This window comes from Geotrypetes seraphini, chromosome 8 (genome assembly GCF_902459505.1).
Source record: "Geotrypetes seraphini chromosome 8, aGeoSer1.1, whole genome shotgun sequence".
Taxonomy (NCBI): Eukaryota; Metazoa; Chordata; class Amphibia; order Gymnophiona; family Dermophiidae; genus Geotrypetes; species Geotrypetes seraphini.
In genome coordinates this window covers 14998209-15013755 of record NC_047091.1, presented here as the reverse complement: position 1 = coordinate 15013755, position 15547 = coordinate 14998209, and the positions used below count along the sequence as shown (strand labels likewise).

Genomic DNA, 15547 nt, shown 5'->3' with positions numbered 1-15547 from the left:
ATTTATGGTATTTGTTTAATTGGAAGGTGTTAAGGTGGGTCATTTGGGGGAAGGTTATCTGAAGGTAGGTGAATCTTCTGGAGGTAAAAGAGGAGGGGTTAAAATATTTGGATGAATTTTTTGAAAAGCAGGGTTTTGATTTCTTTTCTGAATGTTTTGAAGTTGTCTGATATTGTCATAAGATTGGAGATGGAATGGTTGATTTTTGCTGCTTGTGTTGCCAGAAGGTTGTCAAACATTTTCTTGCGTTGTGTGCCTTTGAGTGGGGGGAAGGCGAAAGGGTTCGAGGTTCTTCTGTGTCTTGAGGTGGAGATTTGGTTTAAGCGGTTATTTAGATAGGAGGAATTTGATTAAGGGAATTTATGGATAGTTTCTTGAAGGTTTTTATTTTATTTGGATATTAGGTGGGAGGGTGGGGGATAAATATAATTGTACATTAATGTATGAAAAGTTTATTGTGCTTTTCTTGTAATATTATATGTATATGAATTACTTGTTGCACAATTGTAGTTTTAAAATTCAATAGAGATAAAGATATATATATATAAAGATAAAGTATTGAGGCTGTCCTGGCCTGCTATGAAAGTGCTAAAGATGTCTGCATTTGGTAATCCGTTCTCTGACTGACAGGTCCAAAGGCTAGACTGCAGCGGAGAAACCAGAACATTTCCCCAACACAGATAGTGCTGTGCTAATCTCTTACAATAAATCTCTTCTCCCTCAGTCTTTATACCCTTCACATGTGAACAATATGATCTCACATAGTCCCCTCAATGTAATGATTTATCTCTAGCAACAACTGGAAAACTGCAGAATTTTGATATGCTCTATCAGACCTCACCTCAAGCTGCTGGATTGCAGATTCCCTCTCTTTAATGAGTTCTAGGTCCTGCTCCGTTATAACATCTTCCTCTTGTGACTGCATTTGATTCCATTCTTCATTGCTGAAAAGAATTAGAGATGCACTGTTTTATTCTATTCCTCACAAAGATCAAATGTAAGAAAATCCAACTTAGATTATTATCTAAGATGGGCCAACATTTCACAACTACTCAAGAGATATAGAGTCGAGAATGACACGGGGAAAAAAATCTCTCTTTCTCCGCCCCGTCCCCACAAGCTTGTCCCATACCCGCAAGCTCGGTCTCCAACATCGTCCCGTCCCCGCAAGCTCGATTCCTGTCCCCGCGAGCTCGGTCTGCGTCCCCGTGAGCTCGGTCCGCGTCCCACCCCCGCAAATCATCTGATCCCATCCACACAAGCCTCAAATAGTTTTATACTGAACTTATTTTATTAAAATATAAAAAGAACCAATATTCTGGACAATTGTCATTTTATAAATCAAAGTTCTGGCTGCTGAACTAGAGAAAGAGATGTTCAGCTGGCAGGGCTTTGTTTATAACTGGAAGTGCCTCCCGAGAACATGAAATCTCAGGAACCTCTGATGATCTAGAAAAAACAAACAAACAAAAAAATCGAGATGTGGCGGTACACTTTCGAGAAGCCAAAAACTCCCCAAGCGTCACTGCTGCCACGACTGAATGCACCGTTTCCAGCTGGAAACGCAGAACTCACAGGAAGGAATTCACTGCCTTCAGGTCCAGAATTGGTCTTCAATATTCGGAGTCCTTCATTGGCATGATGAAGTAAATCGCGTATCTCACAGTGCCCCAGTCTCCCTTTGGGACAGGCTCTATAGCCACCTGATCCAGCAACCTGCTCACCGTGGCTCGCACCTGGCTGGAATTCCCACAGGAGGGGACAGGAAGAATTCCGGTAGAGGCCGGAAAAACTGTAGTCAAAGGCCTTCCCTGAGCACGAGGATTGGGCCGAGATTACCATGTGCCATTCCGGAAGGAAGGCTGATAGCCGCCCCCTGAACTAGGGGGGGGGGGGCCACCAGAGACCTGGCATCATATTTTTCTCAAGGGAGGGGCAGAAGGTCAGGAATAGGAAAATTGTTGGTGCGCTGCACCTCCAAAGCGAGGACTGGAGGGAGCTCCAAAATACTGTCCCTCTGCCAGGGGTCTGGCAAACTGAGAAGTGCGCCAGCAGGGAAGAAAATCCGGTTGTCCCACATCCCTGGTCGGACGAGGTCTAGAGCCAGGGAGCACTTCAGGCTACAGACCTGAACACTGGCCATAAGGTCATCCAAACCCTGGTCAAACAGGAGCGAACCCTTAAAAGGGAACCTGCTCAACGGAGCCTTTAGCTGAAGTAGCACCCAACCACTGGTGAATCCAAGTCATTTGCCGAGTGGAGTCTGAAGAAACTCCCAGCTTAGTTCAAGATGCTACAGAGTGCGTAGGGCAAAAAATTCAGACATGCCCAAGCCACAAGGAAGCAGCAGCCGCAGCTCACCCTCCCGCCGTAGCGGAAACAGAAAGACGCTGGAGATCAAAATGCAATAGTCAGTCCTGAACATCCTGCAGGACAATCCCTCTGTCTGAGGAAAAAGAGGTATGCTTGGCGACCTGAGCCACAGCTGAAACCACCGTCAGCGGGACCCGTCTCTAGTTGAAATCCAATGCCATGGGATACAACTTTGCCAAGTCCAAGGATAAGGGAACCCTCCATGGACTCCCAGACTAGAGAGTTGCGTGGGGACAGAAATCCCACCCATCCCCGCCAAAATCTTACCCATCCCCACCCGTCCCCGCCTAAATCCCCTCCGTCCCCACCTGTCCCCCGCGAGGAATCCCCTCTGTCCCCACCCGTCCTCGTCCCCCATAAAAGTTACCTGTCCCCAAAAATAAAACACATTACATAGTATGGACACATGGAAATCCAACTGCATGAAGTAATATATAAATGAATCACAATGAATAAAAAATACTAAATATATGCATAAATAGTGTAACAAACCAAAATGAGGATCAAACTCAATTAAACACAGAAAAGCCAAAAGCATTTCTAAAATCTGGCCACATGATAAATGAGAGAATCTAGCAATGATAGCATAGAGACAAAAAGGCATAAAGAACAGATAAAATCATGTATATAAAATAATAATGTAAAATTAAATAAGCCAGACAAAATAATGAAGAAGCATAGAAAAGCCAATTGAGAAGACAAAAACATGTGCAATTGTATATAAGCCAGACTAAAATGTAATGAGAAACCAAGGTAAAGCCACAGGCCAACATAATCAAATTGAAAGTTTGAAATATGCGCTAAACAGAAGAAAAGGCAATGAAACCACGAATAGACGATGATGCCAGAACAACCCCCCTCCCCCCCAAAAAAAAAACTAGACACTGGGACAAACCAAAACAACTGAAGCAAAGAATACGACCAAAATAGAGAAATGCCGGTAGCAAACGGAAAGTGAAGTATGAACCAGAGCAGAGAGTAAAACAAGACATTAGGGCAAAATAAAAAGGGATTTAACCTGATTAAACAGCATTCCATTCAACGTGTTGGTCGCGTCGCTGCTTCTGAATCGGATCTCCTCCTTCACCTCTCAGTCGCCAGTATCGGGGCCTTTGGGGGACTCAGGCGGCTCAAAAAATACAGCTGACTTCCTGCTTTAGTCTTGCACATGACACCACCCGACCAATCAGCTTCAATGCAGTGAGCTCAGTACGTAGGCACACTGAGCACCTACGTGCTGAGCTCACTGCTCAATACAGCTGTTCTTGCTGCAGCGCTGGACCCGGACCAGACTCAACTTGAAAATTTCAAGGATCGACATTAGGTAGGCCTCGGGAATGGGAACTCCGGATCTATTCCCGTGGGAGTCCCGTCGGCCTGGGAGGGGTCCCCGTGGGAGTCCCGTTGACTTTCGGGGGATCACCACGGGATCCCCGCGGGATTCCCACGATCTCCGTTCCCGTGCAGACCTCTATCCCAGACCTCTAACAGCACTTCCACCAAAACTGCACTGCAGCAAGGAGGTGGACAGCAGAGGTTCAGAACTCTGAATGTAATGTAATGTAATTTATTTCTTATATACCGCTACATCCGTTAGGTTCTAAGCGGTTTACAGAAAATATACATTAAGATTAGAAATAAGAAAGGTACTTGAAAAATTCCCTTACTGTCCCGAAGGCTCACAATCTAACTAAAGTACCTGGAGGGTAATAGAGAAGTGAAAAGTAGAGTTAGAGGAAAAATAAAAATAAAATAAACATTTTAACAAGACAGCATTGATCTAAATACTTTGGAAGGTAGAAGAGAGGAGAGAAAGGAATAGAAGCAGAAGGGGGAGCCGTTGAACAGTAGAATTCTGGAGAAATTTAAATGATAGAAATAGAACAAAACAAAGACAAAAGGCAAAACAATAGATAAGATTAAAGATAAATCATAAGCTGGAAAGAAAAATAAAATAAAACTGTACATTCTGTCGGAACCGCATGGTCTGAAACCAGGTTCCGTGTTCACAGTGGCCCAAAAATAAAAACGGGCAGGCGGCTAGTCTTGAAGAGCTGGCACACCGCCTGGAAATCCACAAGGTCTTGGAACCCACTGGTCTGGCTATATCACCCAGATCCGCTAAGTTAGCCACCTCTGCTGATTCCGCCAAAGAAACAGGCGACAGCAGCGGCACAGACACTGAAGCAGAAGCAAGGGCAGGGATGAGCCGCCTGCTTTCTGGTACCCCAATAAAGGAACAAATCGTCATGCTGGCATCCGAAGGTGAAATAGACTATTGTACTGGAGTCTGAGTGGGAGAAACAGGCAAAGCCCCTTTTACTCCTGGTTTGTTTGTTTGTTTGTTTTTACACTCAGATACCTCAGAGCCCCAAAATCTGGGGAAATACAGTCACCGGCAGCTGGAAACACTCTTTGCGTCTCAGATCTCACAGGATTAGCAGACTGAGGAGACTTTTTCCCGGAACTGTGCTTGCGTTTTGAAAAAACGCCATCCGTGCCCAGTTTAGGTGCCCTGGACGCAGCAATCGTGACTCCGGTGGAATTAAAGGGTATTAAGGCCTCTCAGGAGGAGGGGAGCATGGGATCCGCACACATCTCACCCCCCCCGGCACACGGGATACATGGCCACGAATCAGGCCGCCATCTGCCGCATCTAAAGCATGAATCCATGCCAACCTGTCCTGAGGTGGCCATCTGTGAAGTTTGGAGCAAAAACGAAGCTTCTAAGTCTAAAAAATGTACTTTTAAAAACTTTGAAGAAAATCCAAGATGGCCGCTGCGGATGCCAATTTTGCCTAAAAAACGACTTGTTAAATATGTCTACTATGCACCAGAACAACTACGTACCTTTTTAGATTTAAAGAATCTTGCTACCCGGAATGTTTAAGAGTAGGAAGAAAAGAGGGGGTTAAAGACTGTTAAGCCTTTCAAGATTATAGTTATTGCTTATGCTTGTTATCTCTTCAATATATTCATCTCCTCCCTCTCCTGAGTTAGTGGTCTAAGAAAGAATGAATTTTCCTGACAGCAGTAAATGCGAGTTTGTTTAATTTGTTTCTTTTCTGTTTTACTTGTACAAGAGGAATATTCTTGTGAATTATGTAAAATTTCAATAAATAAATAATAAAAACAAACAAACAAAAAAAAGTCTATTTTTTGGATTTTACAGGTGGGGGGGACCAGGGCATGCAGGGAAACCCCCAAAACCTCGATTTGAGCACCCCTCAAAATCGGCCAACTTTGTGACTCACAGACATTACAGAGACATGTGCTGCAATGCATTTCAATGGCAACCAGCAATACACAATGCAAGCATAGGGATATCAGTACCTCAGGAGCTGATTAAACTGGATTTTTTAAAGGGCTTCTGACTGCCTCACCTTCCCGGTCACCTGAGATCACGACCACCAGGACCCCTTAGGGAAATCAGGGAAGACACACGGCACGGTTCTGATCCCGGCGTACCTCCTCGGAACCGCAGCAGCCTGCGCTCTACCCCTTTGTGGACGAACCAGGGACGAGATGGCTCCTGATCCTGGAGACCCGATCTAATCTGCAGGCTGTCCAGAGAGCTTACTGCAGTTTCAGGCTTAAAGAGCACCCTCCAGAAGCAGACAAACTTGAAAATGTCTGCGATCTCCCGCCAAAGGATCACTCGCACAGAGTTGATCCGCAGCAAGTGGGCAATCCCGCGGTACTGAAGAAAGTAAAATACTAGGAATTGAGAAATAACATCACAAGAAGAAAACTAGAAGTTCTCAGCAAGGCTGCAGAAACAAACTGAACTTCAAGGGGAGTGGCCGCACAGGTGACCTCACAGAGGGGGGTTGGTTTTATTTTAAAATTCTGCAGCCAAGGCTGGAATAGATACACTACATGCTAGTTCATCCTCCAGAGGGACTGTACAAGAACTGTCATTTTATAAATCAAAGTTCTGGCTGCTGAACTAGAGAAAGAGATGTTCAGCTGGTAGGGTTTTGTTTATAAATGTTTATCAACACAACTAATATACTACTTTATCCTAAAGCAGGGGTAGGGAACTCCGGTCCTCGAGAGCCGTATTCCAGTCGGGTTTTCAGGATTTCCGCAATGAATATGCATGAGATCTATTTGCATGCACTGCTTTCAATGCATATTCATTGGGGAAATCCTGGAAACCCAACTGGAATATGGCTCTCGAGGACCGGAGTTCCCTACCCCTGTCCTAAAGCAAAAAAAATAAAATAAAATAAAGAGACTTTTTTTTTCTACCTTTGTTGTTTGGTTTCTGCTTTCCTCATCTTCTCCTCATTCAATTCCTTCCATCCTCTGCTGCCTCTTTCTCTTCTCTCTCTCCCCCCTCCCCGCCACCATTGGTCTGGCACCCATCTTCTTCCCTCTGCTCCCTCCGTAGTCTGGCATCTTTCTCTTCCCCATTTCCCTTCAGCGACTTCTCCCCACTCTCTCTCTTCCCCATTTCCCTTTAGCGTCTTCTCCCCACTCTCTCTCTTCCCCATTTCCCTTTATCATCTTCTCCCCACTCTCTCTCTTCCCCATTTCCCTTCAGCGTCTTCTCCCCACTCTCTCTTCCCCATTTCCCTTCAGCGTCTTCTCCCCACTCTCTCTTCCCCATTTCCTTTTAGCGTCTTCTCCCCAATCTCTCTCTTCCCCATTTCCCTTTAGCGTCTTCTCCCCACTCTCTCTCTTCCCCATTTCCCTTTAGCGTCTTCTCCCCACTCTCTCTCTTCCCCATTTTCCTTTAGCGTCTTGTCCCCACTCTCTCTCTCTTCCCCATTTCCCTTTAGCGTCTTGTCCCCACTCTCTCTCTTCCCCATTTCCCTTTCGCGTCTTCTCCCCACTCTCTGTCTTCCCCACTTCCCTTCAGCATCTGTTCCTCTCCATCCCCCCCTCTCTCCAATCTTACTGTTTATTTCTGTTCTGCATGTGTGTTTGCAAACACTGACTGAATGCCAAGCTAATAGAACATCAGAGGTGACCTCACGATGTGGCTAAGAGCCCTTCATGCAGGACTAATAATGCTATAGTTCTCCTTCTTCCATTATTTGTCTGGCATGCTTACTTAAGTCAGTGGAAGACAAATTTATCCAGAGAACTTTTCTAAAACTGCATTAGGTGAAAAATCTCATTGTGCCTTAGTAAATAGACCCTTTTATTGAACAAAAGAGAAAGGAAAGAATGGCTATTACTTCAGGGACTTGTGCTTCCTTTTGGGAGACATTTTCTTTAAGCAAAGATTTTCAGTATGACCAGTATATTACCCCAAACATAATCTCCTACTTTCCCTTCCTCCTGCCTCTCTTCTCCAAAGTCTGCTTCTTTATCAAGGACGTGAGTGCTGCTAATGTCTCTTGGACGTCGTTGTCGGCATCGCCTCAGCCCCAGCCGTCCATCCGGGCATCTCCCTCCCTTCCCCTTACCTTCAAGCGATTCAGAATTTTTTTTCCTACAAGCAGCCGGAGCTGCGTGTGGCTGCTGGAACTTTCTACTCTTCTAACAACTCACTTCACCCTTTCCTGCCATAGGTACACTTAAAGTTATGAGTCTTCTGGGGACAGGGAAATACCAAAATCATCTCACAGGCTATCAGCCTGTTACTCATTGTGCCATACTATGTGCTGGGAGCTGCAAGATGGAAGCTGAAACAGCTTACAGGGAGATCTTCTGCCTCAAGCAACCTTGTCTGCCAGTCTTCTGACTGCCTCTTGGACCCAATGCTTCGGCCGGAGACCTCCACCCTCACTAGGAAATGCCGTATATACGAAGGAATAGAGGAACGCAGTTGGCCCTGATCCTGGACACCAACCCACTAGCGGACGAACCTTGGGTGAGCCATGCTCCCAAGTGAATGGTCCCTGAGCTCTGATCAGTGAATTCAGGCTGTCCTGGTGGGCACACTGCAAAGCAGCCAACCCCCTGGAAGTATGCACCTCTATGTGACCTCAGTCATAAACTTTCTCTATCCTAAGGGCTGGATCATTAATGAAAAACTCAAAAGCAAATAACTAACCTGCTATTCTTGTGAGGGAAGAAGCAAAATTGTATTTATGAATCTGATACTACACAGCATCTAAGGCTGTAAACTTCATTATCAGAGTAGCATGAATTAGATATTGGCCTATGTAATCCACAGTTCTTTACCTGTCAAAGGAAACCAGCTGCTCATCCTTGTGCCTTTCTTCACCCTGAAAGACAGAAAGGTTTGTCTTTAATTGCTGCATTTTGCTTGCTATAACCTGTAATTTATGAAGGTGAGCTAGGAGGAAGCACAATGTGTTCTCCATAAGATGATTTAAAAAAACCCCAAAATAGTTGAACCAGATGCAGCTGAAATCAACAATAACATCCTTATTGAGCTGATGAATAAAGAGCAGCCTGTCTTGCAGAGCTAACTACACTTTCAAGTGGGTATGGGATGTGATAAACCTACCAGTGCATGCAGCTTGAAGACACCATTAATGTAAATTTTCAAAACAAGTACTAATGTATTTCTTAGAGTTTTGCTTTATTCTTAAGTCTTTGCTTCTATCTATAGATCATCATTCACCCATATAAATTCTCAAGTGGAGTGGAGTAGCAGCCTAGTGGTTAGTGCAGTGGCCTGAAAAACTTGGAAACTGCGTTCAATTTCTACTGCAGCACATTAAGAACATAAGAATAGCCTTACTGGGTCAGACCCAATGGTCCATCAAGCCCAGTGGCCCGTTCTCACGGTGGCCAATCCAGGTCACTAGTACCTGGCCAAAACCAAAGGAGTAGCAACATTCCATTCAGATTCCTAAAGAACAGCAAAATTCCAAAATCCCAAAGAATAACACAAGATTCCGGAATCTGAAGTAGTAACATCATTCCATGCTACCGATCCAGGGCAAGCAGTGGCTGCCCCCAAGTTTTTCTCAATAACAGACTATGGACTTTTCCTCCAGGAACTTGTCCAAATCTTTCTTAAACCTAGCTAGGCTATCCGCTCTTACCACATCCTCTGGCAACGCGTTCCAGAGCTTAACTATTCTCTGAGTGAAAAAAATTTTCCTCCTATTGGTTTTAAAAGTATTTTCCTGTAACTTCACTGAGAGTCCCCTAGTCTTTGTAAATCTTGATGCAGTAAAAAAATCAATCCACCTGTACCCAATTTTACACCACTCAGGATTTTGTAGACTTCAATCATATCTCCCCTCAGCCGTCTCTTTTCCAAGCTGAAGAGCCCTAACCATTTTAGTCTTTCCTCATACGCGAGGAGTTCCATCCCCTTTATCATCTTGGTCGCTCTGGTAAGTCACTTAACCCTCCCTTGTCCCAGGTATAAAAAAAGTACCTTTAATATGTAAACTGCTTTGGTCCTAATCACAGAAAGGTGGTATATCAAGCCCTATCCCTTTTCCCCCTTTCCCTTCAAGAAGCCTCACTTTTCCCCATCTCCCAGTACGTTTTGCCTGTTTTCTTTGTCTTTATTAAATTGTAAATTTCAAGAATCAAGGACTGTATGTTGTTTGAGAGGGGGAGGGTTAATAAAAAAAATTATTTGACATACTGCCATTCAAACAAGGTATGCCATCAAGGCAGTTTATAGATCTAGTGGAACCTGAACTTGTACTGTAAAACAAGACAAAGATCTCTGAATACATGGAACACAAAAGGAGGGAACAGAATATGATATTATCCACCAAATGAGAAAGGGGAAAAAAGTAGTAAGCCTATCTGAGGCCAGAGCCATGTCTTTAGAGATTTACACTTCTTGTCTCTATAAGAGTTTCACAGAGCAAAGTGTTCCAGTGAAAGGCAAAACAAGTAGGCTCAAAACAGAGTTTAGATGGCAGGGAAATCACTTCACAGCCTTTTGGCTAAGATTAAGTGCAGTATCCGTTCTTATCAGTAGATGGCGAGGGAATAACTAGAAAATTTACCCGAGATCTCAAAGTATGACTCAGAGAGTGAGGAATTGGACAGGAATGCAGATAAACAGGAAAACTAGGGTACAAAGCATGATGGACAAGCTTGAGGATTTTGCATTTAAATTCTGCTGCTAACAGGGAGCTAGTGCTGCTCAGCTAACAAAGGAGTCACATGATCCACACGTAATGTGTTATCTGTAAAAGCACTGCATAGTACAACACAGACAACTTGAGAGCATTTGCCATATATACTCGAATAAAAATCAAGATTTTTGGGGCCCAGAAATGGGTGACTCAGTTTATATTTGAGCCACTACCTGACCAGCTGTCCTCTTCCTGATGAAGTACAGGGGTGACCAGATTATGCCCCTACCACCTCAGATTATATTGACACCACCTCAGTTTAAGAAAAGAAAAATGAAAGAGGAGTTCACCTTGATGAATCTGGCACATGTGTTCGGCAATTTTGTCAACAAGGGAGCCCACCAATAAATCAGTTGAGAACATCATCAATTTGTTTCAAGCATTTTGGCAGAGTATAATTTCCATCGAGCCAGTCTCGTCTACAAGACCGATAATGAAGCCAATATGAAAGCAGCAACTGAATAGGTTGCACAAGTCATAATTTTGATCTTGTGTTCTCTCATGGGCGCCAGCCATCAAAAATTGAAGTTGATCTGAATGATCTTCCTAGCGACTCGAGGTAAGTGAGCTTATAACACTGTGATTACACTAAGTGAACAAAATTCAGCTGTTCACTGAAGAACCGAAGTCATAATGTCATTATATAGGTCCATGGTGAGACCCCCATCTGTGTACAATTCTGGAGGCCACATTACCGCAAAGATGTGATGAGACTTGAGTCGGTCCAGCGAATGGCCACCCGGATGGTCTCAGGACTCTGTTAGCAGCAGAATGAGGAACGGCTGAATAAATTGCAGCTCTACACACTAGAGGAACGCAGGGAGAGGGGAGACATGATCGAGACGTTCAAATACCTCACGCGCCATATCGAGGTGGAGGAGGATATCTTCTTTTTCAAAGGTCCCACGACAACACGAGGGCATCCGTGGAAAATCAGGGGCAGGAAATTGCATAGCGACACCAGGAAGTACTTCTTCACCGAGAGGGTGGTGGATCGATGGAATAGTCTTCCACTACAGGTAATTGAGGCCAGCAGCGTGCCTGATTTTAAGACTAAATGGGATCAATACGTGGGATCTCTTCACAGAGAGAGGTAAGGGAGGGTCATTGGTGTGGGCAGACTGGATGGGCCGTGGCCCTTATCTGCCGTCACTTTCTATGTTTCTAAACTGTTCAAGCAGTGTGTGTCAACTCGGGTGGAACAGCGTTCCACTGATATTGAAACCTGTGGCAAAGAACATTTAGGAGTTGTATGTAATTGCCATTGAACTAGGTGCGAACAAGCAGATCCTGACCAAATTGGGTGCGCAATTGATGACTCTTCGCTGGCAGAAGTTGTTATGGTGTCGGAACCATTTGACAGGACTACGAAAGAACTGCAGACAGATACCAAGCCTTCACTACATCTAACAATAGCAGCAGAAACAGCACCTGACAATTGCAAGCTCAGTTCAGCCATGCGATTAGCATCCTTAAAGAATCTGGATCGCTATTTTACAGTTACAGAAACACACCTGGCGGCAAGGTTGCTGGATCCAGTGCCATAGCGAGGGTGAGCGGCGCCTGGAACGGTGGCGCCCCTCCCCCGATTGCCCCTTCCAACTTACTGCCCGCGTCGGCTTCGGCGCTCGCTCCGACGTCACTTGCTAAGCACGGGTCCCGGAAGTGACGCCGCTCGCGCCTAAGTTTAAAAGTACAGGAGAAGGGAAGGGGTGCTGGAGCCCAGGGCGGACAGCTCCCCTCCCCTTACTGGCTGGATCCAAGGTTGAAGAGTTGTTTGGATCTAATGACAACTGAAGGGTGGAACAGTGCCATAAACAGACTGAACACTGACAACAGATCAAGCTTCACTCAAGGTTGCTGAGCCGCCCACAAAACATGCAAGACAAGAAGAATCAGAGACAGATTTTTTGAGGAGTCAAGAGCCAGGAAATGGCTTCAGTGAACGACAAAGTTGATACATACATATCAAGCTTGGACATGGAATTTTACTAGTCTCTTACTCACTACCTACTGGCAACAGAGTGTGGTCGAAACAGAGACGTGTTGCCTGCTCCTTGTTTGGAACTCCTGCCACCAGTACGTCATCAGAATATTTTTTTTTCAAATATCATTTTTAAAATATATTCAATAAGTGAAATATAGAATATATTAATCATTTTACACATTAAACATCACTTAAATTTTTCAAGATTCATACATATTAATTTCCCTCCCTCCGTTAAGTAATTATAAAATTTTCCCATCATTTTAGTCCTATATTTTACATATTTTAAACAGGAATATATATATATATATATATATATATATATATATATATTCACACTTATTCATCAAACCACAAAATTTATCATCCTTCCCCCCTATTTCCATCCATAAGAATAATTAATTAAAGCCCTTGTATACCTCCCTCCCCACCCCCTCCCTGGATGTGCATGTTATCTAATAACTAACCATATGGTTTATTATGTTTACATACTTTTCAAATGATTGTTTTCTCACAGTACATGTTAATAGATAGTATGTTTTTCTTGCACAATTAACAAAGTTATATGCCTGTTTTTGTGTTAAATTTTAATAAGTTATAGGATACATTTTATGTTTTGTTTGAATTTACAAAATATTTTAAATGCAGATTGGGTAAGGACATGAGAAAGCAAGCTATGGGGATGGTACACGGATAGAAAGAATTGACGGGATGGTTAAGAGGATAGTAGCAATATGGTGGAGATGGAAAAGAATTGACTGGGGACAAGTAGGGATGGGACCAGATTTTGACCCCATGCACACCTCTAGAACAGAGGTGAAGACATGCCTGTTGACAGCATTGAAGTAGCTGATCCAGCCTTTTTCCACTGTAAAGAGTGTCATTATTAGATAATTAGATTGCCCCACCTACCCAGGTTAAGCTGAAATAAGCCAAATTAGGTTGTGGATATGTATAAAATCCAAATATTTCCAGATGTCTCGAGAGAGACACAAAAAAGGAGACGTCAGTTTTTGATTTTGAGACCAGCAGTAACAGAGATAGAAGGTGTTTTCTATTTCAGGTTTCCCTGCAAGTGTGTGATTAGATACCAGTCCTTAAAATATGTTTTCCTAGAACCTTCACAGCTGACCAGTTTTATATCTCTCAAAAATCTTGAGAAAGGAATATAACATCATGATATCTGAACGTGTAAGATTCCCTTACTTATTAAACTGTAATTTCCTGATAGGATTGATAATTTTTTGTTTTCTTTTTTAATCACTCTGAAGTAATCTTCGATCTTAGGACTTGAGATAGATTAGCATATTGTTTTGTTCCTTTTGTTCAATCTGATATACAAATTGAAGATACCTGCTCAATCTATCTTTCTGTACAAGTGTTGTATGCTTGAAAATTATTTTTAAAAATATAAATAAATAATAATAAAAAAAGGTTGTGGATATGGGTGAATTAATGGATAAATACATTCATTATTCTTGAATAACCACATAATAAACAAGCAATTCATGAGTAATTAGTGAGTCTTATTTCATTTTATTTGGGCATTTTTTTGTATATCTTATTTGCTCTTATGTATTTAATATTTGTAGGCATGTTTTTGTGTTTAAGGTTTGATTAGGGACTTGGATGAGATGCGGAGAATTTTGATATTGCATGTTATTGCTCTAAACTGGTTTGAATGGTCTTCCACTTTTGTAAAATATAAGAAAAGTTATTTCAATTATTTTATCGAGTTTCAAATTTTTTTAAAAAAATTTTAAACCGCTTAATCAGGTTTCTAAGCGGTGAACAATATAAAAATTACATAAACAATTTAAAAGTCAGGGATACTAAATGATACCAACATAGATTAGTAAAACGCATAATGAGATGTATGGACTAACTTCAAACAGTAGGGAGGAAGGGTGAGAAAAAGAGCACAATAAAAGGGAAAAAACAATAGGTTAGAGTAAAAAGCAACAAAGCTTGTTTTAGTCCTTAAAAGGACAATTATTGTCCAAAAGCATCCTGGAACAAGAATATTTTTAATTTTGATTTGATTTATTACGGATTCATTGCGTAGCGAGTTCCAAAGAGAAGGGGTAGTGACAGCAAAGTTGTTGGATCGCAGCATGTTGATTGATTTTAGTGATGGTATGACAAGAAGGTTCTGTGACATTTAGCGAAGCGATTCTGAAGGACTGTAGGGAATTAAAAGTCTATCAATAAACTCTGGTTGATTATTTAAACATGTTGTAAAAGTTAAAAGTAAGATTTTATAACTAATTCTATGTTCAACGGGTAACCAATGCGCGCTGAACAGGAGTGGTGAAATGTGATCATATTTCTTAGCGCCATAGATAATCTTGATAGATGTATTCTGCACTATCTGAAGGCATCTAAACTAAACTAAACCTTGGGTTTATATACCACACCATCTCCACGAATGCGGAGCTCGGCACGGTTTACAGGAAGAAAGATGAGAGAGGAACTACAGTGGAGAGATTAAAGAGTTAGGTGTAAAGGGGGAAGGTGAGAGGCCTAAGAGGGGGGAAGTGTTACAGTTTTGAGAATAGCCAGGTTTTTAGGTGTTTCTAATTTCCTTTTTTTTCGTAATGTCCAAACAAAGGAAAAGGATAAAGCAAATCCACATTTCTAATAATAGAAAGAAACAAAACTAATACATTTGCTTTCCAGACCACATCTTGCGGAAAAGTTAAATACATTTTTCAGGTTTTTACAGAGCAAAATGTTAAAACTGCTGTACTATGCTTGGCTGAAGAGCAGCAGCTTTTCCATTTCTAGGCTGTACCCTCTTCCAACCAGCTCTCCCTTAATCCAGCAGTACTTACTGAAAGGCGAGAACCAGCTCTCGCACGGGCCACTGTTTCTTTTTCCTTCTCCGATACTTTCCTCTGAACAGTCTGGAAGCTGTTTAAAGCAGCCGAAAAGTCATTCATTAAGCGTTCCTTCTGTAGCTTCTGCTGCCGCTGAGGGATTGAACAATATCACCAATCAATTTCACATTAAAGCTCTTGAACACATAATAAAAAGTAGGTGATTAGTCATGGTAAAGGCTTGCACTCGAGAACTAGCGACAGCCATTCAGCAAGTGGCTCAGCGCCAGGCAGGAGCAAAGAAAGGGTTGCTCCTACCCAGTACACCGCTG

At 42.7% G+C, this 15547-nt stretch overlaps 1 protein-coding gene across 1 annotated transcript in view; it reads right to left on the bottom strand.

Annotated features, from left to right (window-relative positions):
• The window catches only part of STX12 (syntaxin 12), a 43792-nt gene that overhangs the window by 16177 nt on the left and 12068 nt on the right, over nucleotides 1-15547 (bottom strand). The window contains exons 4-6 of the mRNA XM_033957242.1: nucleotides 15231-15368; nucleotides 8515-8558; nucleotides 842-944 (exon numbers count right to left, since the gene is read on the bottom strand). Of these exons, the coding sequence (XP_033813133.1) occupies nucleotides 842-944; nucleotides 8515-8558; nucleotides 15231-15368 (285 nt within the window). The remainder of the gene's footprint in view (nucleotides 1-841; nucleotides 945-8514; nucleotides 8559-15230; nucleotides 15369-15547) is intronic.